Consider the following 27,035-nt stretch of genomic DNA (forward strand, 5'->3'; position numbering starts at 1 on the left):
CACACTTGATGAGACAATTATAATGAATGAAAAAAGTTTATTGCAAAAAGTAACAGAGTTATGTGAGCAATGGAATCCTTTGCAGTTATCTTGGTGGGGAAGAGTCCAACTGTCAAAATGATGATTTTGCCTGTGGTTTGTTATCAAATGGGAATGATACCAGTTTTTTTTTCAGGGGTCTTTTTATAAAAAATTAAATAATATTAGTAAATTTATTTGGCTGGGTAAAGCTGTAAGAATTGCTTTAGTGACTTTACAAAAACCAATTGAGGAGGGAGGGGTAAATTTTCCAAATTTTTATATGTTTCATCAATCCTATATTCTGCGCCAAGGTATGTATTGGGTCCTCCCAGAACTCATGGAGAAGCTTCCAGATTGGTTATGGTTGGAATGGCAGCTCATGTCTCCTATTAGGCTTCGTCATCTGCTTAGCATTAAAATGCCTAGAATAAGGAAAAGCAACAGGATAATAATGGACACATGGACAACATTAAAATATGTTAACAGTTTAACTCCTCTTATTATTCAAAAATCTGTTTGTCAAAACATATGGCTAAACTCTAAGATACGAATAGGCGGTTTTATGATTGTCTGGAAGGATTGGATTGAGGCAGGAATACGTACTTTAAAAGATGTTATTTCTGATGGTAAACTGCTGGAGTTTTCACAATTGCAACATAAATTTGGTCTAAATAAAAAACAAAGTTATAAATGGTTGCAATTGAAGCAGGCCATTCAGGCAGGGTTCCCTGAATGGAAATCCTTAAATACTCATTTTACTCTAGAATTCTTATGCTTTCAGGCAGACTTTCTGGGTCACTAGGCCGCAAAGTGGTACAAAACATTATCTGGCTATTTAAATAAAAAACCAAAGTCTGTACTTAGGGATATTTGGAGCATTGAGATTAAGTGTCAAATTAACGCATCTCAATGGCCACGTATTTGGTCTTGGAGGATGAGATGTACAAGGTCAGCGTCTATGAGGCAAACATGGTTTTTCCTGTTACATAGAGCTCTCTGGACCCCTGTTCGTTTACAAAAATTGGATTGCTCTAAGTCTAATAGATGCTGGCATTGTCATCTCGAGCCTGGAACTCTAGATCATTTATTATTTTATTGCCCTTTTATTAATTGTTTTTGAAATTGATCTGGAGTCAAATAAATTGTATGTTGGAAAATCATGTAGCCCTGTCCTATGACACAATTTTATTTGGGGTGTCTATGAGGGCTAAATGTCAGTTATCCTCTAATAATAACAAGCTTTTAATGATTTTAACAGGAGTTGCCATTCAACAAATAACATACAATTGGAAGGATTATAGAGGGTTAAATTACTGCTTTTGGTGGAGTTCAGTGTGTCATATGTATGAAATGGAAAAAATATTGGCAATTAAAAAAGGATATTTTAATAAATTTAAAGATGTTTGGGGGCCATTAATAGATTATTATAATAAATAAATTGTATTTAACCCCATTTATTATGTATGGGTGGGGGGTGGGGAGGGTTTAAAAGTGTTGGATATTTATAAAGATATATGTATGGGGTTGAGGGAGATAATTCTTGTGGTGTGAAATTTGTAATAATTTCAAGTGGAAATGTATATTATGAAGTGATTTATTGTACACTTGTTTGAAAATTTATAATGAATAAAGAAATTAAAAAAAATATATATATGTAAGATAAGGGTGGGGTGGGGGGAGGGTTTCTATTATATGAAAAATAAAAATTACTAAAAGGATTTCAGGATGGGAGAGGGAGGGTTATATTTACAACTATAAGTTATAATGATAAGATGTACAAGTGGTTAAATCTATGTTATTGTGTTGCAATTTTTGTACACTTGATGAAAGTTTTAAAATGAATAAAGAATTATATAAAAAAAAAAATTTTGATGAAGGTTTTTTGCCAGTGAGGGTGACCGCTCAACCACCGTTAAGAAACTTCTAAGAAAAACCACCTTCTTAGTGGAGGTGGGAGGGCCCTTGTCTGAGGCTTTTTCCTTCTTTTTCAACTCGTTTCAGAGCCTGTGCTGTCCTGTTAATTTTGAACTTGACATTTATACATTAGTTAGAGTGAAAGTGTTACTATACACTTCTCCCTCCGTATTCGCTGTGATAGGGGATTAACAGAACTGCAAATGCAGAAAAACCGCAAATAACTTTTACATGTTATTCACTGTTTTCTATTAAAAACCATCGTGAATATGGTGAAAGCGTGAATAACATGGTAGAAGACCTGGCCTGTTCCTGAAGGAGAGGCAAAACACGGTGCAGAAATTTTCTCTGTAAATGCTTGGAATCAGCGATTTCTCTATGCAAGCTGATGTAATTTGGGGGGGAGGAGCCAGCAAGCTAAAAACCGTGAATAATCGAAACTGCGATTGCTGCAACCGCGAATACGGAGGGAGAAGTGTATATCATTACTTCTCATTTATAATCTTAATGTATATTTTCTTCAAACCGCTTAGAACCTAACGGATGTAGCGGTATATAAGAAATAAATTACATTACATTACATTACATCATTACTGATATTTCATTGTATCTGAGTCATTTTTGGCTAGTATTTTATAATGACATATAGGTGCCTTTTTGCCCCCTCAATTCAGGTGACCAGTTATAAAATTACCCCTTTTTGTATAGTATATTTATTGAAAGTCAAATGGAGAAACTCTGATATACAAAATATTTTCTTACTTGGTAGGGTTGTTATACGGGCTCCCTATGTCGCTAGAGATTTCCTGAAGAGGGCACAGTACAAACAAATGATCGGCAGAGCAGGTCGAGCTGGCATTGACACTGCTGGTGAGAGCATTCTTATTGTACAGGAGAAGGAGAAACAGCTTGTAAGTTGCTTTGTTTCTAAGCATTGTTAAGGAGGGTATGACATTAATGCAGTGTTCTCCCCAGAAATTTTTTCCAGCCAGGTGGCATGAAAAAGTAGCCGGGTGGGGCGGGATGGGGAAATTTGGTGGTGGGGAAAATTAACCCCCTCTTTTACTAAGGTGCGCTAGCATTTTTAGCGCACGCAAACCCCTATGCTACTTGGTAAAACTATCGCCAGCTCAATGCTGGCATTAGCTTCTAGCACGCGTGGCAATTCCTCTGCGCGCTATGCGCACGCTAAAACCACTATCGTAACTTAGTAAAAGGAGCCCTAAATGTGTTTTAAATTTTTTATTCATTTTCATATATCAACAAATGTAACATAGAAATTTTAAAAGATCACATAAAACATACACTTGAATTCCTTTCATGTATCACTGTAAATATAACATATTATTCTGTATTTATAAACAATAATACCTAAAATATCTGTATTACCTAATATGTATAATAATTGTTGTTAAAAAAACCCTTCTTTTCCCTCCCCTCCCAATACACATAACAATTATAATAAAAATAATGACAAATATTTTATGAGGAGCCCTAAATGTGTACTATTTTTATTAGTTAATTATTATTATTATTTTCCAATACTCAATATGACTTCCTTTTTTACGGTTTGACACTTGTGCCAGAATATTTTTACTAAATTTAAGAAGTATTTGCCCTCTTTCAAATGGTATAGAGGTTAAAAAAAAGGGAAAGGCATTAATGAAGTCATTAGGTTCAATCTAGCCATTTATTTCTGCATGAATTTAAACAACTAAAAAAAAAAGATAAATATAGCCCAGGCATACAAGAAATGGCTCTACAGCAGGGGTGCCAACACTTTTTGGGCATGCGAGCTACTTTTAAAATGGCCAAGTCAAAATGATCTACCAACAATAAAAAAAAATTTTTAACAATTCTTTATTCGTTTTCAAATTGAACAAGTGCACAAAAGAGTATATTACTAACATATTCCACAATATCACTTTGATATCTATACATAAAAATCTAGTACATCAATATCCCCCCCTACCACCCAACCTTCATCATATTTTCAATAAAATACACACAAATTATATATCATATTATAACATATTATGTAAAATTATTTTCAAATTCCCCCCTTTTTAGTGTGCCGTAAGAGAAAAAGAGAAGAGAAGAAGTGATGACTATTCAGTACAATATTTTGTCAATGACCCCCAAATTTTTATAAAGTTAGTATATGTCCCTCTTTGAATTGCTATTGCTCGTTCCATTTTAAATATATGGCATAATGTATTCCACCAAAAAGTATAACTAAGGTTGCTGTGATTTTTCCAATTGTTGGTTATATGTTGGATGGCAACCAACAAAAATAAAATTTTTTTAAAAAACACAAAGCACACTGTATGCAGAGAAAATGTTAATTATCATTTATATTCCGCAGGTTTTCAAAGAGGTCAAGGCAGACGATTCTATGCAATGTCACCTTAGGAACAACTATACAAAAATAGACAAATATACCCCCTCCCTTTTTACTAAATCGCAATAGCGGTTTTTAGAGCAGGGAGATGCACTGAATGCCCTGCGCTGCTCTTGATGCTCATAGGCTATTGCTTTTACTAAACTATTGCGGTTTAGTAAAAGGGGGCCATAGTGCAAAATAAAGACAGCAGATATAAATTCTCAAAACAGACACATTTTGATCACTAAACTGAAAATAAAATCATTTTTGCTACCTTTTTGTCTGGTGATTTAATGAGTCTCTGTTTGCACTTCCTTCTTCTGACTATAAATCCAATATTTTTTTCTTTCTGCCCCTCGTCTTTTCTTTCTGTCTTTCTCCCCCTGCCCCCCCAAGCCATCGCGCCAATTTATCCACTTCCCTGATTCTTTCCCTACCCCCTAAGCCACCATGCCGATTTCTCCCTGCTTCCACGAGCCAGGCCAGAAATGTACAAGTGCCGGACTCACAAGACTTCACCTCTGATGTCAATTCTAACGTCAGAGAGGAAGTTCCAGGCCAGCCAGGCAACGATTGGCTGGCCCAGAACTTCCTCTCTGACATCAGAATTGACGTCGGAGGTAAAGTCTTGTGAGTCCGGCGCTTGTGCGCGCCTGGCCTGGCTCAGGGAGGCAGGAAGAAAAAGATTGCCAAGGCAACGCAATCGGCTCGCATTGCCTTTGCGATCTACTGGTCGATCGCGCTCGACCATTTGGGCACCCCTGCTGTTATGGTATCCTGTTCTGACCTGAGGAAAGGGGTTTAGTCCCCAAAAAACTGCCTTATTTCCATTTCCTATTTATAAACTTTAATCAATAGATACAATACTACTTGATTCTACGTAAAGCAACAAAAAAAAATTTTTCTACCTTTTATCGTTTCTGTTTTAATCATCTTGTCTTCACTCTTCTTTCTAGCCAGCATCTGTCCGCTCTGTCTTCCATGCAGCATCAGCCCCTTCCATCCACTGTCTGCCCTCTCCCCGTTCCATATGGCATCTTCCCTCTTTTTATGCTCCTTCAAAAAACTGTCTATCCTGTGCCCTTTCTCTTCTCCTTTGTACATGATTGATTTCTGCTCTGCCACCTCTCCATTTTTCTCTCTCTGTCACCACCCCGTCCCCTATGCTCTGGCATCTCTCTCTTCTCCTTTCTTTCCTTCGCACCCCACAGTCTGGTATTTTCCCTTCCCTGATTCTCTGGCATCTCATTCCTTTCCTTTTCTTCCATCTCTCCCTCCCCCTCCATGCTCTGACATCTCCTCCTTCCTTTCCCCCTTCCTTTTCCCTTGGTCTGGCATACTTTCCTCCTTCCCTCCATGCCTTGGCATCTCTTCCTCCCTCCCTTCCCTCCAATCCCTGGCATCTCATTTCATTCCCTCCCTCATCTTCTTTCTCCCTCCAGTTGGGTGCAGCAAGTCTCTCCTCCTCTGCTCCCTTTCCTCCTTCTGTCACCCAAGGCCTGGCGTCATGAACTTCTTCAGGCAGCAGCATTCACAATTCACTGCTGTTGCCAGCTTTGGGCCTTCTTCTCTGTCAGTTCCTGCCTTGAAACAGAAGTAGGCAGGACCCGGCAGAGAGGAAGGCCTGAAGCTGGCAACAGCAGTGAATTGTAAATGCTGTTGCTAGCCAAAGAAGTTCATGACACCAGGCCGAGCACCCGGGGCGGACTGCTACTCTCTCCCCCCCCCCCCACACGACCCTCCTATCTCTCCCTCCCTCCCTCCCATCACGAGACTCTAAACAGCACTTCTCTACTCTAAGCAAGCTGCTTCAGGGCTTTCTCCTGCCATGATTCCCTCTGACATGTCACTGATGAGGGAAGGAGGGAGAGAAAGGCGGGTCGGATCGGGTTGGGGGGGCGCCCGGGATGATGATGAGGCTGCTGCTGCCAGCGAATCCAGCAAGGGTGAGGCCCCAAAGCACAGCACTGGCGGGCCCCCCTGACCATTTTGGGTCCTAGGCCTGTGCCTACTGGGCCTATCCTTTAATCCGGCCCTGCTTCCCCCCCCCATATACCCTGACATCTCTCTCTTCCACTCCATGGTAAGGTATCTTCTTTCCCTCCCTCCCATAGTCTTTGCATCTCTTTCCTCCTTTTCCTGATCTTCCTTCTCCCTCCTTCCCTCTCTCTCCCCAATTGGGTGCAGCAGCATTTCTTTTCCCCCTCCCCCCATTGGGTACAGCAGTATTATCAGCATTTCTCTTTTCCCCACCCCCCAATTGGGTACAGCAGAAGCAGCATTTCTCTTCACCCTCTCCCCTAATTGGGTGCAGCAGCATGACTCTTCCCCCTCCCCCTATTGGGTACAGCAGCAGCATCATCAGCATTTCTCTTAAACCCCCCCACACACACACACAATTGGGTACAGCAGAAGCACCAGCATTTCTCTTCCCCCCTCCCCCTCTAATTGGGTACAGCAGCTTTTCTCCTCCCATTCCCCCCCCCCCCCCCCCCGTCTCACACACTCATCAGATTTGCTACAGACAAAGGCAAGTTGCAAGTTTTCCTTCGTCGCTGACCTATCTCCCAAAGGTCAGCGACAGAGAGAAGCTTACAACTTGCTGCTCTTGCTTACTTCGGGCCTTTTTCATTGCCGGGTCCTGCCTTTACGGAAACAGAAAGTAGGCAGGACCCGGCAGCGAGAAAGGCCTGAAGTAAGCAAGAGCAAGTAAGCTTCCCTCCATGGCTGGCCTATCTCCCGCATGCTCCGGGGCTCTAATGGTCCGTGCCGGCTTCTCTTCCCTACCACCTCCCCCTCCCCCCGACGTAACTTGCAGTTTCAGAGGGAAGCCGGGTTCGAGTTGCTTGCTGGGTTTTGTTTTGTTTAAAGTCCTGCGGGAGTCTTTCGGCGGCTCTTCAGGCTGCACGTTAAGCAGTGGGGCAGCAGGATTCGGCAGATGACAGCTGGGCGGGCATCTAAATTTGCTTGGCGGAGCACCCGGCTGAAAAGCGCTGGGGCGAACACTGTAATGTATATGATCTTAACCATCATTTTAATCCCCAGTGACTTTTTCACTTGTACTTTCTCTGATAAATAGCAATTCTATTAGAGGTATGGAAGATGTGGCCATGTCTTAAGTAGTTGTCGCTACTGTATCATTGATAGGCCAATAAGGGCTTCATCAACAGCAAGACAGTTATTTATTTGCATATCTCCTGACTAGACACATGGGTTTATGCTCTTTTATAAGAAGATGGAGACAAAGAAAACCAATTTGACATCTCATATATAAGGTCCTGTTCAGTCCATTACCAGCCAATATTCCTGTAACAAAGTAAATCTAACTTAACTCACCCCCTTTTCTCTCCCCACCATTAGAAGGGCATTGGAAACTGTGGATAACTGAGACGGTCTTCAACTCATTTTTTTGAGGAATGAGTACACAGATATGCAGAACCACTAGGGTTGGACTTGAGGGACTCAAGGAAAGAGCATCAGGAGATAAGATCTAATTTCTGCTTCCTCCTCCCTCTAGATCAGTTCATATGCATGGAAAGAATCTGCTATTTTGTGTATCTGAATGTAATTCCCTTGATTAACTACTGAAAAAGCTGTAAGCTAAAAGTCAAATAAATAAACCTCATCATACCTTATTGGAATATCCCCTCTTCCTTATCCTAGCCCTCTCAAGCCATTTTGTAAGACAAAATGGAGACATGTCCAGAATCCAAATCAAGCCCTAAAGCAAGAATCTTCCTGTATCTGAGTTTAAAATGTTATATATGCTGTTACACTTGTTGTAAGTTTTTAAAAAATGAATAAAGAATTTAAAAAAAAAAAGAATCTTCCTGACTTCTATACTTTCAGCCTTATCAAGTTTCCATTTCATAGCCTCCTTGGCCCTTCTGGGACCATGAGAATCACAAACCCTGAGCATATTTCCATCTTCAGTATTAACTCTGCCTACCTGGGGCCACAAAGGGAACACATACAGAAAACTGTCCTGAGGTCACAATGTGTGAGTGCATTCAGAACCTCTAAACCAGTGGTCTCAAACTCGCGGCCCCCCAGGTAGTATTTTGAGGCCCTCGGTATATTTATCGTAATCACAAAAGTAAAATAAAAGTTTCTTGATCATATGTCTCTTTAGCTATAATTGACAATATTATTATTAAGACTTAGCCAAAAGGAAACATTTATAAACTATAAAGAGTTTTACCTCATGCAAAATTGTTATTTCTTTAATAAGACATTAACTATTTTTTTTGCGGCCCTCCATGTACCTACAAATTCAAAATGTGGCCCTGCAGAGGGTTTGAGTTTGAGACCACTGCTCTAAACCTTGCTCTTTTATGCAGCTGAAAAAACAAATCACCATGGAATTCTTGTCAGTTGCTATCAGGTCTACTGAACAGTGGGTGTGTGGATGTCATCTGACAAATGCCATTTCCCTGGATTTCACGTGTACCTGCTTAGAAAATCTGCTGAGATGTTTTCTACTCTGGCTATATATGCTGCTGAAAAAGCCAACAGGTACCTTTCCACCCATCATAAGAAGGACTTTACCTTCTCTGCCACTTGTTGGCCTCTGTTGTGTTATTGGAAGTTGGCATAGGCCACATCCTGACAAAATTCAAATAACTTTTCCTCAGACCAACAGGAGGAAAGACCGAAGTGCCTATCAATTTGCCTTCATCTCTGGACAATTGATTAGCCACTTTACCTCTTCTGATGACCAGTAACCCAGAGCCACTGCTGAAGCAATAGTTCTCCAATTACTCAAGTTTGCTTCAGTTCTAATAAGGATCCATTTTGTGAACATAGGTCCAACATAGGTCCAGTCTGACTGGTAGGTTCTCATCCAACCACTAAGAATTTGGACCCTGTCTTTCTTTAGAAAGGAAACCTTATTCTTAAAACAGTGCTGACCACCAGGAGAGAAGTGATCTCTGCAGCAGCATGTGAGCCCCAGACAATGACACCAATTCCAAGGTTGCTGCCATTGAGCTTAGCACCCAAAAATAATCCCACATTCTCAGTTGATTTGACCTGATAAAGCCCTGGATCTGCAAATGCAACTTCAGAATTATGTCCTTGATTAGACATATAAAGATAAATAGTGTTAAATCCCACTTTTGAGTTTTATAAGACAAAATGGAGACATGTCCAACAGGCAAAATTACTGCAAGTATAACGTACCATAGACATTCGGCCCTGATGGAGCGGACAAAATAAGTGAGGTCTGCAAAACACTGGCCGTGCTGGTTTTGGCTTTTTCCCTAACGGCACAAAGTAATAATATAAAACAAGACTCAACAAAAGGAACAAAATATAAGTGATGTTACCTTTTTAAATTTAAAATAATCTGCTGATGCTTTCAAGTTGCGAGTGTTTCCTATGTTATTATAGTGAAGTTAAGAAAAAATATATAAGAAAAGAAAAATTAAATTTAAACTGAAAAAAAAGAAATACTATAGCAGGGGTTTTTTTTCCAGTGACTGCACTGAGGAGCAAAATTGACTAAATACACTAGAACAATGTACTTTGGAACTATTACTGTGCGTATGGCTCCAGTTTCTGAGGCTTTGTTCCCCTACATCTACATAAGTGAGACGTTAAAGTATTGTGTCTGCTGTTAAACCAAGGGACCCCTCAACTCAAGAGTGGGTTTTAACACTATTTACCTTTATATTATTTGGTTTTTTAAAAAAATTCTTTATTCATTTTAAAACTTTCATCAAGTGGGGGGGCGTGGCTTGGAAGCACGCGCGAATGGTCGGGTGAGGAAGGAGACATTATATTAAATAAACTAGTAGCGGATAAATAGAAAATATTGAATTTTTTCAAATTATTAAGTCAGGATGGCCTCCGGTAAACAAACAAAAAATGACGCGGCACTAACAAATGCTGGCAGCGTTAAGCGGTCGAAACCGGAGCCGGTGACACCGTCAAAAACTCCGTTGCCGAAGGATAGCAAATGGGAGGAGGAAATGTTCAAAGAAATTAAAGCTATAAAAGAAATCGTCTTGTCAAACTCAAAAAAGCTGAACGAGTTACAAGATGAAGTTTCCACATTAAATAGAAGAACGGAGGTCTTAGAAAATAAAGTGAACCAACTGGAAAAGAATGTTGAAGGCTTTGAATTTTTAAAGAAGAAACTTAAAGAGGACGGAGAGAAAATAGACCTGCTTACCAGAGAGCTGGAGGACTGCTCGAACAGGATGAGGAGGTCGAATTTGAGAGTGATAGGGATACCGGAAGGGGTGGAGAAAGGGAACATGATATCCTTCTTAGAAAACTTCATTATAAAAGTCCTGCCATTTAAAGCAAAACACCCTATTGAAATAGAAAGGGCACACAGAGTCCCAACCAGAAGACCTGACAAATTTGTTGGACCTAGACCGATAATTTTTAAGGTGTTAAGATTTCAGCATGCCCTAGAAATTATTAGACTTGCAAAAGAAAATCAAAATCTGCGCTGTCAAGATGCCAAGATACACATAGTCCCTGATTTTGCAAAATCCACAGCACAGAGGAGGAAACAGTTTTTAGATTTGCGTCCATCACTCAGAGAAATTGGAGCTAAATATGGATTGTTGTACCCAGCAGTTATGAAAGTTACATTGGGCAATAAAACATTCAGCTTTGATAACCCTGAGAAGCTTAAAGGATTTTTAAATCAAAGAGAGCAGTCTATGAATGAATGAATCTGAGTGGTTTATTTCAGTTGTTTTAAATATATATGCTATTTAGTATATATAATATTAAGATTTGTTTTATATTTCTAAAATTTATTTTAATATATAACGGTAAAAGAATCTGCCCAGTTTACAGTGAGGATTTGAATTGCATTCTGAGTTCTATAAGCAAGACAAATGCATGATGTAATATATTGTACTGAACATTCCTCTCTGGAAGATCTACAGCATGCGGAATATTGTTATCTGCCTTTTCTTATTGCAGTAAGAGTATAACAAAGAAAGTGAAGGAAATTTCTAAATATGAGTACGTAACTGTGAATAATTCTACAGGAGGATATAACAGGAATATGGTGGAACATTATGCACAATACATTGCCAAGTTCTATGGTTGCTTGTATATCGAGGTGCATAGGGAATATGCCAGTCATACTAAACTTTTGAATTGTGGAGTTCACCTTTCTGTTCAAAAAAGAAGGAGACTGCTTTCCAGATGTGATTGGCAAGGTGAGCTGAGAATGTTTGTTCAGGAAAAGCAGCAGCATCGAAATTGGAATTCTTGGAACTATTTGTTTACTTATTTGACTCTTCAGCGCTGATATCATCTTCGGACTGAACAGTGGTTCTTGTGCAAGGGAAGGACATATATAATTGAGTGACTTATGAAGTGATTATTGCATATTAGGAGATGGATTGCATTCCTTGTGTCTCATTGCTCATTCCTTATGGCTCCGAATTTTCTAATGCTAATATATTATTGAAATATGACTAAGAAGATAGAAGAAAAGAGGAGAAAGAAGAAGTGGAATATTGAGTTTTATGACTCCTTTGCTGTTTATAACTATGAATTCATGATAAATTGGATGAGTAAACTTGTGCGCAGGGAATATGACTCGCTAGAATCTTTCACTGAGGAATTTTCTTTCAAAAATGATCTTATCTTTCATCTAGTGCTGAACTCATTTTGCATAAGAATTAATCTTTCAATATATTTACTTTAAAAATTTAATTGCTTTTCATGGAATTTCATTGATAGGTATAAATTATATTTTCATTAGGGAATATCTAGTTCTAATTCTAATATGAATCAAATTCATATGACTTTAGTGATGGAAAATGTATTTATATGTTAAAGGATATTCAGAATAATTAATTATTGATTATCCAAGAAAGATAATTTAAGATTAGCTTAAATTTAGATCAACTAGATTTATACAGATTGAGAATTTGGTCATTGAAGTTTTTGATGGGAATTTATGAAATGATTATAATAATAATAAGAGAATTATATAAAAAGATGAATATATTATAATATTGTCTTAATATTGTGGTCTGTTTGGGAATTTTCTGGACTCATCTGTACTTATATGTGTGGTTCCAAGTTATCTATGTCATTATTTAGGGGGGGAAGGGTGGGATTGGGATTAACAAGGGGAATGATAATAATTGGGGGATATGTTTTATTCTACTGAAGAGGGTTTTGAAAATGGCATCTAATCTTGACTTATTTTATTATTTATTCTTTACATTTGAGAAGAGATTTTTGATAATTATTAAGTATAATGGAGACTAAAAATTTTTCTCTCAACGTTAATGGTCTCAATCATCCAGTAAAAAGAAAAAAAATGCTTACTTTCTTGAAAAAACAGAAAGCTGATATATACTTTATCCAAGAGACACATCTTTCAGATGTTGAATCAAAAAGACTCGAAGGCGAATGGGTAAAGCACTGTTTTATTGCCCCTGCAGTTAGAAAAAAAGCAGGGGTTGCTATTTTGATTAGTAATAAATGTTCAGCTTCATTTAAATTGTTGGAGTTTGATCCCTTAGGAAGATGGATTAAGGTGGAAATGAGAATGGGAATTAATACCTTGACTTTGATTAATGTCTACGCCCCTAATTCGAATCAAAATGATTATTTTAAATCTTTACAACAATTAATACTCCCACTGGCTGCTTCTAATTTAGTTGTAGATGGAGATTTCAATGCTGTAATGGATCCTTTTATGGATAAAAAACCAAGTAAAAATATAAAATCTTTAGGGTTAGAAAATCTGGTAAATTCTTGTGATTTAAAAGATATATGGAGAATTCTTCATTTTAATGATCAGGAATTTTCTTTTTTTTTCACAAGTTCATAAATCTTTTTCAAGAATTGATTATGTTTTGGTTTCAAATTCAATGGTAAAACAGGTGTTACAAGCTTCCATTGATCCAATTATTTTGTCAGATCATGGAGGGGTATGGATTAAATGAAGTTTAGATAAACAAGAAATAAATAGATCAGTTTGGAGATTTGATAATACACTGATTGCAGATTCAGTTTTTCTTGAAGAATTTAAGGAGAAGATATCTGAATTTTTCCAAATTAATAATACAGCGGATATTAACACTGAAATATTGTGGGATGCTTTTAAAGCTACTATGAGAGGTCATATTATTTCTTATTCGGCACATACTAGGAAACTATTGGTTAAACAATTCACTGATCTGGAAAATGAAATTAAATTTCTAGAATCTAAATTAGTTAGTAATTGGCAGAATGATACTTTACAAGAACTCTTAAAAGTAAAAGGGAAATATAATGAGATTTCTTCAAGATTGGCGAGGAAAGATTTGTTTTCCCAGCAAACTTTGTATTATGTAAGTTCCAATAAGGCAGGAAGATTACTTGCAAATTATCTTAAAGCAAAAAAAAAAGAAAAGTAAAAATAATAGCAATTAAAGATAGTAGTGGAAATTTGCATACTCATATTAATGATATTTTAAGTCAATTTCTTAATTTTTATAAAGATTTGTATTCTTCCGAGTCTTATGCTGATAAACTTCAAAGTGGTGTGGAATTTTTAAATTTATTAGTGGGTCCAAAACTTCCTGATCATATAAAAAGAAGATTAGATGAGCCTATATCGTTAAAAGAAGTAGAAACTGCATTCTTTAGCACTCTCCAGACCAGTAGAGGTTAACTTTACGAATGGGTATATATCTAATCATGACCAGCAGGTGGAGACTGAAAACAAAACTTTGGGACAGTATATACTATCCTCCCTTCTCTATTTCCCTCAGTCTTCTTTCAGTCTCCAGCAGGTGTTGAGTGATCTGTACCCATCTCTCTTGGTAGGGCTGTTGGAATTTGTTTAGGGGTTTATTGTCCCTGTTTTTGGCCGGACGGAGCTTGGTCGGGCCCTGTTTGGGGGTCCGTCCGACCTCGGGGGTGTCAAACCCGGCGGGTCACGAGCGGGGTCCCTCCCCCCACTTCCTCCACCTCCCCACATTTTTTTAGAGGAGCCTCAGCAGTAAGCCTTGCCCCCTAAGTCAAGCAAGGCATATTGCTTCGAGAGCCTGTGGAGTCTGTTCTGTAAAAAAAAAAAAAAACTTCCTGATCATATAAAAAGAAGATTAGATGAGCCTATATCGTTAAAAGAAGTAGAAACTGCATTGAAGTCTCTTAGAGTTGGATCCGCTCCAGGTGGGGATGGTTTTACAGTAGAATTCTATAAAACATTTCAAAATTCATTACTCCCTCATTTATTAAATTTATATCAATTTCAACTAAATAAAGGTTGTATTACAGGAACTATGGCAGAATCTTTAACTATTGTGTTACCTAAGCCAAATAGAGATCCTACTTCGGTATCAAACTATAGGCCGATATCTTTAATTAATGTGGATGGAAAATTACTGGCTAAAACTTTGGCTATGAGATTGGCTAAGGCTCTCCCTTATATAATTGATGTACACCAAACCGGATTCATTGCGAATAGACATTCTTCTAGTAACACAAGATTGACATTCCACACTTTAAATTTAACTAAAAATATGAATGAACCGGCTTTTGCCATATCTTTAGATGCAGAAAAAGCATTTGATAGAGTGGAATGGGATTTCATGTATCAAGCTTTGAGGTTTGGTATAGGTTCAGGATTTATCCCTATGGCAAGATTATATATTAATAATAAAATGTCAGATCGTTTTCATTTACATAGGGGAGTTAGACAAGGTTGTCCACTATCTCCTTTGCTTTTTGATATAGTATTAGAACCCTTATTGTTAGCTATTAATCAAGCAAAGGAAATACAAGGTATTCCTCATAATAATTGGGAATATAAATTTTGCTGCTTATGCAGACGATATTTTATTATATTTGAGAAATCCTGTTTCCTCCATTCCTTGTTTGTTAGATTCGATAGACAAATTCGGTAAATTTTCAGGTTATAAAATAAATTGGAATAAGTCTGAACTTCTTCCACTCAATGTGCATTGTTTAAAAAGTATGTTTGAGTCTTTTTCTTTCATTTGGAAGGAAGAAGTTTTAAAATATTTGGGAATATGGATTAAAAATACAGTAGATGAGACTGTAAAAGAAAATGAAAAAAGGCTCTTAAAAAAGGTTACAGAATTATGTGAGCATTAGAATCCATTACATTTATCTTGGTGGGGGAGAGTACAAACGGTTAAAATGATGATTTTACCTGTAGTTTGCTATCAAATGGGTATGATACCAGTATTTTTTCATGGATCTTTTTATAAAAAGTTGAACTCAATTATTATAAAATTTATTTGGCTTGGTAAAACTCCTAGAATTGCTATAGCATCTTTGCAAAGACCAATTAGGGAGGGCGGGGTAAATTTTCCAAACTTTTATAGGTACTATCAAGCCTATATTTTACGTCAAGGTATGTATTGGGTCCTCCCGGATCTCATTGAGTATACTCCTGATTGGTTATATTTGGAATGGCGACTCATGTTTCCTTTACATCTTTCTCATGTGCTCAGTATCAAGATGCCCAGATTATACAAAGAAAATAGAATTCTAATGGATACTTGGAAAACATTACGATTTGTCAGTAATTTAACAGCAATTACTATTACTAAATCAACGAATCAATCCATATGGCTAAACTCCAAGATTCAAATTGGCGGTTTCAAGATCGTCTGGAAACATTGGATAATTGCAGGCATCAGAACTTTAAATGATGTAATTACTAATGGTAAGCTGCTGGATTTTACACAATTGCAACATAAATTTGGGCTTCACAAATCACAATATTTTCGTTGGTTGCAATTGAAGCAGGCCATTCAGGCAGGGTTCCCTGAATGGAAAAATTTGAATACTCAACCTAGCATAGAATTTTTATGTTTTCAGGCGGACTTTCTGGGACATCAGGCCGCACACTGGTATAAAACTATTAGTGAATTGGTTAAAAAAAAGCCTAAAAATACTCTTAGGGATATTTGGAGCATTGAGATTAAGCATGATATTTCAGCATCTCAATGGCCACAAATTTGGTCTTGGAGAATGAGATGTACAATGTCAGCGTCTATGAAACAAACTTGGTTTTTTTTGTTACATAGAGCTTTTTGGACCCCAGTTAGATTGCAAAAGTTAAATAGTTCGTTGTCTAATAGATGCTGGCATTGTAATCTGGATATAGGGACTTTAGATCATCTTTTGTTTTATTGTCCCCATATCTTAGCCTTTTGGAACTCAATCTGGGATCAAGTAAATTGTTTATTAGAAAATCACGTAGCATTAACTTATGATACTGTACTTTTTGGTATGTCTGTGAGAAAAAAGAGTCAGATATCAATGTGTAATAACAAACTTTTATTGATTTTGACCGGAGTAGCCATTCAACATATTACTAATAACTGGAAATTCCATAGTAGGCTTAATTTTAAATTTTGGTGGAATTCGGTATGTCGATCAATAGCAGTGCAAAATGGAAATTATAAAAACTTCATTAAAATTTGGGAAACATTAACGTCCTTTTGTCATGATTGATGCCATTTTTCTAATATTTCTATATTTAATATGTAAGATAAGGGTGGGGTGGGGGGAGGATTTCTATTATATGAAAAAGAACATTACTAGAGGGATTTCAGGATGGGAGAGGGAGGGTTATATTTGCAATTATAAGATATAACGTTAAGATGTACAAGTGATTAAATCTATGTTATTGTGTTGCAATTTTTGTACACTTGATGAAAGTTTTAAAATCAATAAAGAATTATTTTAAAAAAAAACTTTCATTAAGTGTACAAAAATTTATAATAAATAAAATAAATCTAAGCACTTGTGCATCTTATCATTATATCTTGTAATTATAAATATAACCCTCCCCCTCCCACCCTCGAATTCCTCTATTTATTAAATTTTCATATAATGGAAACCCACCCCCCACCCAACCCTAAATCTTACATAATTAATAGAAAAATATTAGAAAAATGTCATCAATCATGACAAAAGGACGTTAATGGCTCCCAAATTTTAATAAAATTTTTATAATTTCCATTCTGTACCGCTATTGATCTTTCCATTCTATATATGTGACATACTGAATTTCACCAAAACTTAAAATTGAGCCTACTATGATCTTTCCAGTTATTAGTAATATGTTGGATGGCAACTCCAGTCAAAATCAATAAAAGTTTGTTATTACATATTGATATCTGACTCTTTTTTCTCATAGACATACCAAAAAGCACAGTATCATAAGATAACGCTACATGGTTTTCCAATAAACAATTTACTTGATCCCAGATTGAGTTCCAAAAGGCTAAGATATGGGGACAATAGAACAAAAGATGATCCAAAGTCCCTACATCCAGATTACAATGCCAGCATCTATTAGACAAAGAACTATTTGCAAATTAACTTAAAGCAACCTTTATATTATTTGGACCACTTGGTCAGACAATATTTTTTGTTTAGTGCTTGATTAGGCATAATCATTTCTATACTGGTGTCCAACAGATCTCCCAAATACTCTAGCAACTGGGAAGGAGCAAACTTGTATTGCCAAAGTTGATCATCCAACCTAATTCCTGCAGCAGCTGAATCAGCCCAATTTCTCTTCTCCCTTGTGGAGTGCAGTAATAACTACCAACATCACTTTGGAGAACATCCTCAGGGTCATGGCAAGTCCAGATGGACGGCTCAAAATAGAAAATGCTTTCCAGGACCACAAAGTGCAGATACTTTTGGTTGCCTGCCTGGATGGGAATATGCAGACATTGCTCCATGAGATCCAAGGTGGTTAAATACCTCTTCTGCTGAACAGTCACCATTAACCAACTGCAAAGTTTCTATGTGAAACCTTGCCATTCATAAGGTCTTGTTGATCTGTTTCAAATCCAGAGAAGAATGAAATGTGCCCTCCTCTTTGAGAACTAGAAAGGCAATGGTGAAACCTAGAAGGATGCTTGGGTGCAGAGATAAAGGAGGGGGTAATGCCCTTTAACACTCTGGTGAGACCTCATTTATAATATTGTATCATTCTGGAGACTGCACCTTCAAAAAGATATAAACAGGATGGAATCTGTCCAGAGTGCAGCTACTAAAATGGTAAGTGGCTTTCATCATAAGGCATATGGAGACAAACTTAAAGATCTCGATATGTATACTTTGGAAGACAGGCAGGAGATATGCCATAGAGGTATGAGGGGCTGCTGAGAAGTTCTCAGCCCAGTTAAGAGAATGATGTGGAGCCATGAAACCTACAAGTTATTCCACACTTTTCTTGACACTTTTCATTTCAGTGATATGCATAGGAAGTGCATAAATGCATAGGAAGTGAGTCTCTTTCAATTGAAAGGAAACTGGAATGAGAGGGCATAGAATGAAGCTGAAAAGGGAAAGACTCAGAAGTAACCTGAGGAAATATATCTTCATAGAAAGGGTTGTGAATTTGTGGCATGGCCTCTCAGTGGATGTGGTGGAGACAAAAACTGTATCTGCATTCAAGAAAGCTTGGGATGAGTACATATGATCTCTAAGAGGAATAAATTGTAGATGACATGAATAAGCAGGCTGAATAGGCCACGAGGTATTTATCTGCCTTCATTTTTCTATTTATACTTCTCAATCCCTGCTCCCCAGAGGTACAGAAACCAATATCTCCAGGAGTAGCATTCTCTCTAGCTACCCTGGCTATCCCTTCATTTTTAGGGATAGGGTAGGAAGTCTCCATAAAAGAGTCAAGCAAATACAAGAGCACAACCCTTGCTTACAGCCTCAATAACAGGTCTGAGGTGATCTGGGAGACTATCCGATACAGTCTCATTATTAATTTTTAAATTGTTTTGCCAACTTTATTCTTACTGGGTATAGCCAGTGAAACTTTCCAGCCCTCAGACCTTTCCAAGATTGATGGAGGTGAACAGATGCCAGCATAGTTAGACCTCCAAGAGATCCAGGATAGAGTGAGAAGGTGGGAAGAAGGACCAGTTGCTGGTAGCTTCTGTACTCCAAGAGTCTCAAAACCAGCACCTGCCATTCCATGCCCACCTCCTCACTCTATCCTGGTTCTCTTGGAGGTCTAACTATGCTGGCATCTGTCCACCTCCATCAATCTTGTCAACTGGAGAAGTGACTCAGATCATCTTGGCTCTTGGGAAGACTCACTATCATCTAGGGTACCCAGGACAGTCTCAGACTTCATAGGATTATTTGCTTAATATCTGCTGGAGATAGAGAAGTACTAGCTATCTGTGGGCATCACAGGACCATACATAGAGCAACATCATCAGACCAGTAATCCTCTGTCTCCATTGGCTGGTAGTAGATTATAAACCCATGTATCTGGAAGGGATGATAAATTCATGAATATGATGTGCACTGACACACTGTAGATTTATGAAAATTTGTTGAGGGACAGTCCAGCACATTAACACATTAATGTGTGCTGTTTACCACAGGTCCTATTATATATATGGGGACCTATTTACTCATAAAGCTCTAACACTGTAGTGCCGTTTAATAAATCTGTTGGACTACAGCAGCAAAATTGACAAAGACTAACCAATTTATTGAATTATGAGCTTTCAAGGACAAGAATCCCCTTTGTCAAATGCATCTGATAATATGAACTGTTGCATTTGAAGGCTTATTTGCTCAATACATCAGTTGATGTATAAGCTGCCATCAGTCTCTTTGTTGTCTTTATATTTATTTTTGTAAACTGAGGTTTGTTCTTTTTGGAATTAGTTTGGTAACTTTATGTAGAGAAAAGTAAATGAATATGACAAATTGGAATAGGAAAAAGCTAAACTTAGTTTATCCCTTTTGACCTTTGACTTTTTTGAATTTATAAGTAACAATTGTTGCTCTTTAGACAAAATAACAGATCTACAGTAGCATTGTAAGACAATCATATTGTTAGAAAATCATGTTGCCCTTTCATATGATACTATATTATTTGGTACATCTATGAGATTCAAAAGCCCAATTTCTGCAAATAATAATAAACTTTTATTAATATTGACAGGGGTTGCCATTCAACAGATTACTGGAAACTGGAAAGATTATTCTAAACTTAATTATACCTTTTGGTGGAATTCAGTATGTCATATTTACAAAATGGAGAGGGTGCTTGCCATGCAACAAGGAAATTATCATAAGTTTAAAAAGATTTGGGGACCACTGATTACTTATTCTAATGATCAGACATCTTAAACACCTTGGTATCAGATAAGGTATAGGAGGGGTGGGATTGGGAAAGATAATAATTGCTAATTATTTTATTATTAATAAATGGGTGGGTGGGATGGGATTCTTTTATATTTATATATTTTAAGGATTATAAGTAAGATTGTCAAGTGATTTGTTAAAAATTTTTCTGATTGTTTATTATACACTTGTTGAAAATGAATAAAGATTATTAAAAAAATTGACACTCATATTTTCTTAACTTGAAAACTATACCAAACACAGATGTGGTACTCTGAATTTGTTTGAAAGGTGACAAAAATGTTTGCTAAAGCTAAAGATTTAAGCAAGGATAAAATTATGAACAGAGTTCATTTGTAAGAAGAAAAACTCTTTCAGTTTTTTTATTATGCTAATGGTGTTCATCACAAAAAGACCATAATGGTTATTCTTGATTTTACTGGTAGGTTAAAGACCTGATAAGTAGACCTTTGGAGAACTGCTTCAGCAGCCTGTTGAATGACTACTGCAAGGGAATCCAAAGCCTTTTCCTGTCACTGATTGGACTGAAGGTATCATTTTAATAGCTTTGTAAGTAACTAAAGATATAGAGAGCTACTGGTCCTGTCACATACCTGTAAAGACAAGAGTAGGTAAGCTTTTTCCCTTTAAATACTATAACTTTTTTTAAAAAAATTCTGTCACTTTGAGAATATTGAAGTGCTGAGTGGCATGTTGTAAAATAAGCAAGTAACACTTTGGGTGGACACATGAAGCCATGGAATAGTGAACTGAGTGATCTGAGCCCTGTCACTGGGTGGTGATGTTTCTCTTTCCTTTCTGAGTTTTTCTTTTTCATCATCCTCTCCTTGTTTTCTTTCTTCTCTTACTATCTTTATTTATTTTAAAGAACTTAGCCCCCCACGTCTACAAAGCTGCATTAGCAGCTGCCGTTGCAGTAACTGCCTTGAAGCCCATACAGATTTAAAAGGCTTTGGGGCTTTAGCTGTGCAGCTTTGTAAAAGTGGGGGGTGTTATATATCACATGTTTTAAAGAGCATCACAGCTTACAACCAACATATGTAATCAGATTCTTAATATAATCAAAATAATAATAGAATAAAACATAATTCTAAAAAACACCACAAACATCAAACAAAACAAAAGAAGCAAAACTTGCATATATCCAGAGCACATGAATTAAAATAAAATCCCATATAGATACATGCTGCCATTTCTGTCTGTACTTTTAACATCTTTAAGCTTATGGCAAAAAAAAAAATCATTAATTAGGAAAGCTTTTTTTTTTTTTTCAAATTCTTTATTCGTTTTCAATCTTACATCAAGTGCACAAACAATAAAACAATACAATTAAACACTTCACTTGACAATCTTTCTGATTTATCTTACAATACATAAAATTACCACCCTCCCCTCCCATCATTCCTCTATTATTTCCCCAATAAGAAAAATGTAAAATATACCTCCCCCTCCCCCAATCATTAGAAGGTGTATATTACAATAGAAAATGGTGTTTACTCATTACAATAAGAAGTTAATGGCTCCCAAATTTTATTAAATTTCTTATAGCTTCCTTGTTGTATAGCTATTCCTCTTTCCATTTTATATATGTGACATAATGAGTTCCACCAGAAATTGTAATTGTAAATTAGGAAAGCTTTCTGAAGCAAATATGCTTTTATTTGGTTTCTAAATTTTATAGTATCAATCTTTTAACCTTAGTGCAATTGGCAGTGTATTCCATATCAATGCAGCCGCTGAAAAAAATGAGTTCTTCGGTCGCACATAAACTAAGCTGCCTAAAAGATGTGATATCTAGCAGACCCTTTGATTTAGATCACAGCTGTCTTTTGAGCACTAACTCTATTCTTTACATAGAAAATAATGACAAATAAAAACCATTTGGCCTCTCCAGTCTGCTCATCCATATCATCTACTATTCCCTCCTTTCCCTAGAGATCCTGTGTGTTTCTCCCATTCTTTCTTAAATTCATCTCCGCTACCTTCACTGGGAGTCTGTTTTCTATATCCATCACCCTTTCTATAAATAAGTATTATTTAGCGTCCCCCCAGACTGGCACAAACCAATGGGTTTACGCATCTCTGCCAGCAGGTGGAGACTGAGAATTGCTGACTTCCAAACCTCGTTATTGCGCTATGCAGTCCCTCCTAAGTCAGTCTTTTCTCAGTCTCCAGTAAGTGGAGGTGGTATGTCAGCCTGGCTTTTCTTTTGGGAGGCTATTTATATTTAGTTAAAAAATGAAAACAAAACAATGTTCTCAGTGCTATGTTGTTTTGCTGGACTGAGGCACAGGACCTGTGGGGGTCGTCTTAGCCTTGGGGGTGCTAAACTCGGGTTACTGAGTTCCCCCCTCATTCCCTCACCTCCCCATTTAGTGTAGTGGTGCTTCAGCTGCTTGCTCTCTGCCTGGGGTAGAGACAATAGCTTTGAGAGCCTGTAGGGTCTGCCCTCCTTTGAGCTGCCTTTAGTGGCTGAAAAGGAAGTTTCTTCCTTGGAATGCCTTTTGGTTTGTTTTGGATAGCGTGGCCTTTTGTTATTGTTGGGTGGCCGTCTTCTTTTTTTCCAGAGCACAGGGCCACTGGTCGGTGTTTGGCGCCAGCACCCATGTGGCTCTCTCTTTGTCTTCACTGTCAGGGAGTAGATGGAGCTGGGACCTGTAAGTTCTGTACAGAAGCACCCGAATCTCGATGGCAGCAGGGCTCTTTAGAGCTTGCGTCGGAGGAAGCTACAAAGCACAGGGATTCTTTCCTTATTATGGATCAAGGCCTGTCATGGCAGCGGACTTACTTTGATTTGAACCACCGTCATTTTGTCATGGCCTCTGACACATCCACAACAGAAAAGTCTTCCTTTCGGAAGTTGGGTACAGTAGCTAAGATGGATGCTTTGGCTGAATTCTCCGGTGAATTCTTTTGGGAGCTTCTCATCGGATTTTGTTCTTACTAAATACTAGGCTTTTTGTCTATAATCCATGAGGGCTGCTTTTTCACTGGATACTTTGAGTCCCTCATTAGCCACAGTGGTTATGGTTATTGTGGCTTCTCCAATGTCGCCCTAGGGTCCCCCTCTGCCTCCTAAGTGGCTACATTTTTCTTGGGAGGAGGAAGGTCTGTTAGAGGAGGACCTTCTTTCAGAAGAGGACGAGGATTGGTCTGGGATGGAACTTCCAGGGCCAGAGCGGCACTGGGGCTTTGGAGGTGGCAGAGGCATGGATGGTGGAGCCTCCTGTTGGAAGAGATGCCTCTGTAATATGGATTTACAATTGAGAGGAGCTCCAGGAGCTCATTGATCAGGTGGCATCAGTGATGCCTTTTGAGGAAGAACTCCAGGAGGCTCCGAGAGTCATTGATCTCCTTAAAAAGGTCAGAAAGGTGGCAAAATATTTCCCTATGCATTGAGATATCTGGCATGTGAATCAGATGCAGTGGAAGGTGCTGGATGGTGCTTTTCAGGTAGCCCGGTCTATGGTGTGTCCATCCTGGACTCAGATAAGGAATCTCTAAGGTCAACAGTGGTAGATGCGGTAGTTTCAGCTATTATTAAGAAAAACACAGTTCCTGTGGATGGCGGACCTGCCCTTAGGGACTCCAAGGATAGACGCATGGAATCTGTCTTAAAGCAGAGTTTTGAGATGGTGGCATTGACAGAGCAGGCAGTCATTTGTGCAGGTGTGGTAGTTCACATCTATTTTTGCTGGGTGGAGTGGGCATTGGATAGAGTCCGATGATTGGGGCTCAATGGATCAGGAATTGATGCGTCTGGAGATAGGATCAGCTTTTCTTTCAAATGCCATATATGATCTGTTGCGTGCCTCGGCCAAGGGCATGACTCTCAGGGTCACAGCTAGAAGATTATTGTGGCTTTACAGTTGGTCCGCCGATGTAGCCTCCAAGTCTAAGCTCAGTCGTTTTCCTATTAAGGGCTCTCTTAAGTTCATAGAGGGGTTGGACAAGTTGGTGAAGAGCTTGAGCGACTCTAAGGTTCCCAGGTTGTAAGAGGATAGGCCCCATCTGGCAGGTAGAGGAGTCTCAACCTGGGGGCAACTTTGTGAAGTTCGTCGCTACAGGCTGAGTAGAGGGGCTTATGCCCTAGGGGGCAATATTTTCAACAAATGTAGTTCTTTCAAGGGGGCCAGCAAGGCAAATGTGAACCCAGGAACACCCTCTCTGCCACCTCCTGTTCCTCACAATGAAGGTGTTCAAGCCCATCTCTTGATCCTTGCGGGCACAAGATTGCGAGGATATTTTCAGGAGTAGGCCCAGTTAACAACGGACCAGTGGGTGCTAAGGTGGTTCACGATGGTTACACTCTAGAACAGTGTTTCTCAACTCAGTCCTGTAGTATTCCTTTGTCAGTTAGGTTTTCAGGATATCCACAATGAATATGCATAAACTTGATTTACATATATTGCCTCCATTATATGCTAATTTCTTTCATGCATATTCATTGTGGATATCTTGAAAACCTGACTGGCAAGGGGGTACACCAGGACCAAGTTAAGAAACAGTACTCTAAAATTTGCTTGGCCTCGAGAGTGTCATGCCCCCTGGAAATGAATGGCATTTCGACAAACTCATCAGATGCTATTTGATCTGAAAGAGGTAGTATTATCTTTGCTTTTCTTTTTATAAATTGTACTGTGAACCGGCCAGATACTTGGTGATGGTCGGTATATTAAAAAGTTAATAAACTTGAAACTTGAAACTTACTGGTGCCAAATGGCGAAGTAGGGTCTGGTTGTTATGCCATCTACTTTGTAGTCCCCAAAAAGGAGAGGTGTTTTTGTCCCATTTTAGACCTCAGTAGAGTCAACTGGTGTCTTTGAGTTCCCTCTTTCTATATGGAAACCTTGTGTTCTGTGATTCTGGCAGTACAACTGGAGGAGTTCCTCACATTGCTGGATCTTACGGGAGCATACCTCCATATACTGTTCTGGGAGGCAAACCAGAAGTTCCTTCTTTCGCGAATTTGGGGAAGCACTATCAGTTTTCTGCGCTCCCTTTTATGACTGCAGCTTTTCACACCTTCTCCAAGGTGATGGTAGTGATGGCTTTGCGTCAAGAGGGGATTTCAGTTCATCCATACCTGGACGACTGGTTAATTTGTGCCAAATCTTTGGAAGAGAGTCGAGTGATCTCGGGAGAGTTGTCCAACAGCTCCAGTCCTTATTCTTGGTGGTCAGTCTAGCCAAGAGTCATCTGGTTCCCTCTCAGTGCCTGGAATACCTGGGCATCTGATTCGACACAAAGTTGAGGAAAGTTTTTCTCCCAGAAGGATGTGTTCAGAAGATTCAGAGTTGGATTCAGTCCCTGTTAAATTTTTATCTCCCTCGAGTGCGGGACTACTTCCAGGATCAATGGCAGTGGCATTGGAGGTGCAAGCAACACTTCTTGACCATTGGTCTCCACAGTCTCACTCACTGGACTCCCGTCTTCCGTTTCAGGGGCTGGTGCATCTCAGTTTACAGTGGTGGCTTCAGTCAAGTAATTTAAACAATGGAGTATCTCTCAAGTCACCTTAGTGGATGGTATTAGTGATAGATGCCAGTTTAATCGGCTGGAGGGCCCAGTGATTGAGTCGGTCGGCTCAGGGTTTGTAGCCCCCCAATAGAAGCGGGTCCGCAACGAACTAAATCACATTGATCTTCTCCACATTGATCTTGTCTCCTTTGATCCTAACAAGTTGGGGCACCCTGTTCAAGAGGACAATTTCCAACAGGTTGGCTGCTTGCATCTCGTTTTGTTATGCTCAGGCTGGGCTGAAACTGGAGGGTCATGTCACTGCCCACAAGGTTCGAGCTATGGCAGCTTCAGTAGATTTTCTCCGCTCTACTCTTATTAATGAAATATGCCAAGCTGCTACTTGGTCCTCAGTTCATACCTTCACTTCACATTATTGTCTGGAATCCTATTCCAGATGGGATGGGTACTTCAGCCAAGCAGTATTATAAAATTTATTTTCTTAAAGACCAACTCTCCTACCTTTCCATTTTTAGTTAGCTTGGAGGTCACCCACATGTGAGAATATACTGCCTGCTTATCCTGGGATAAAGCACAGTTATTTACCGTAACAGGTGTTATCCAGGGACAGCAGGCAGATATTCTCACAACCCACCCACCTCTCCTGGTTGGCTTCTTAGCTGACTATCTGAACTAAGGAGCTGCGTGCCTACGTCAAGCGGGAAAACACTCACGCATGCATGGTGCGTCAGTCGCAAACTATCTAAAGTTCTTAAAATGCAAGAGCACTTTAGCAGCTATCTGTACTGGGGCTCCGTGGATGACGTCACCCACATGTGAGAATATCTGCCTGATGTCCCTGGTTAGCTCTTGTTACGGTAAGTAACTGCTGTCTCTGGCATTGAATATCCAGGTTAATGCAGCAACCCAGAGGTTAAAAGGGTACTGGCTGATAGTGAAACCAGTGCCTAATTAACTTGGTAAAATTAGGACAGCCATTTAATATCCAGGCATGGCAAGCTCAATGAGGTTTAACCAGACAGAATATCGATCTTCAAATTTTTATCACAGAGCAGATGGTAATGCTAAGGGAGGGACTAAGGAT

General features: G+C 38.6%; 1 protein-coding gene across 3 annotated transcripts in view; it reads left to right on the plus strand.

Annotated features, from left to right (window-relative positions):
* The window catches only part of HELQ (helicase, POLQ like), a 202,255-nt gene that overhangs the window by 112,288 nt on the left and 62,932 nt on the right, over positions 1-27,035 (plus strand). For 2 of the 3 annotated variants that reach the window (XM_033963804.1, XM_033963820.1), the window contains 2 exons: positions 2,705-2,846; positions 20,896-21,000. In XM_033963804.1, the coding sequence (XP_033819695.1) occupies positions 2,705-2,846; positions 20,896-21,000 (247 nt within the window). The remainder of the gene's footprint in view (positions 1-2,704; positions 2,847-20,895; positions 21,001-27,035) is intronic. The other variant, XM_033963812.1, reaches the window with a different exon arrangement.

Source organism: Geotrypetes seraphini, chromosome 1 (genome assembly GCF_902459505.1).
Source record: "Geotrypetes seraphini chromosome 1, aGeoSer1.1, whole genome shotgun sequence".
NCBI classification, from domain to species: domain Eukaryota; kingdom Metazoa; phylum Chordata; class Amphibia; order Gymnophiona; family Dermophiidae; genus Geotrypetes; species Geotrypetes seraphini.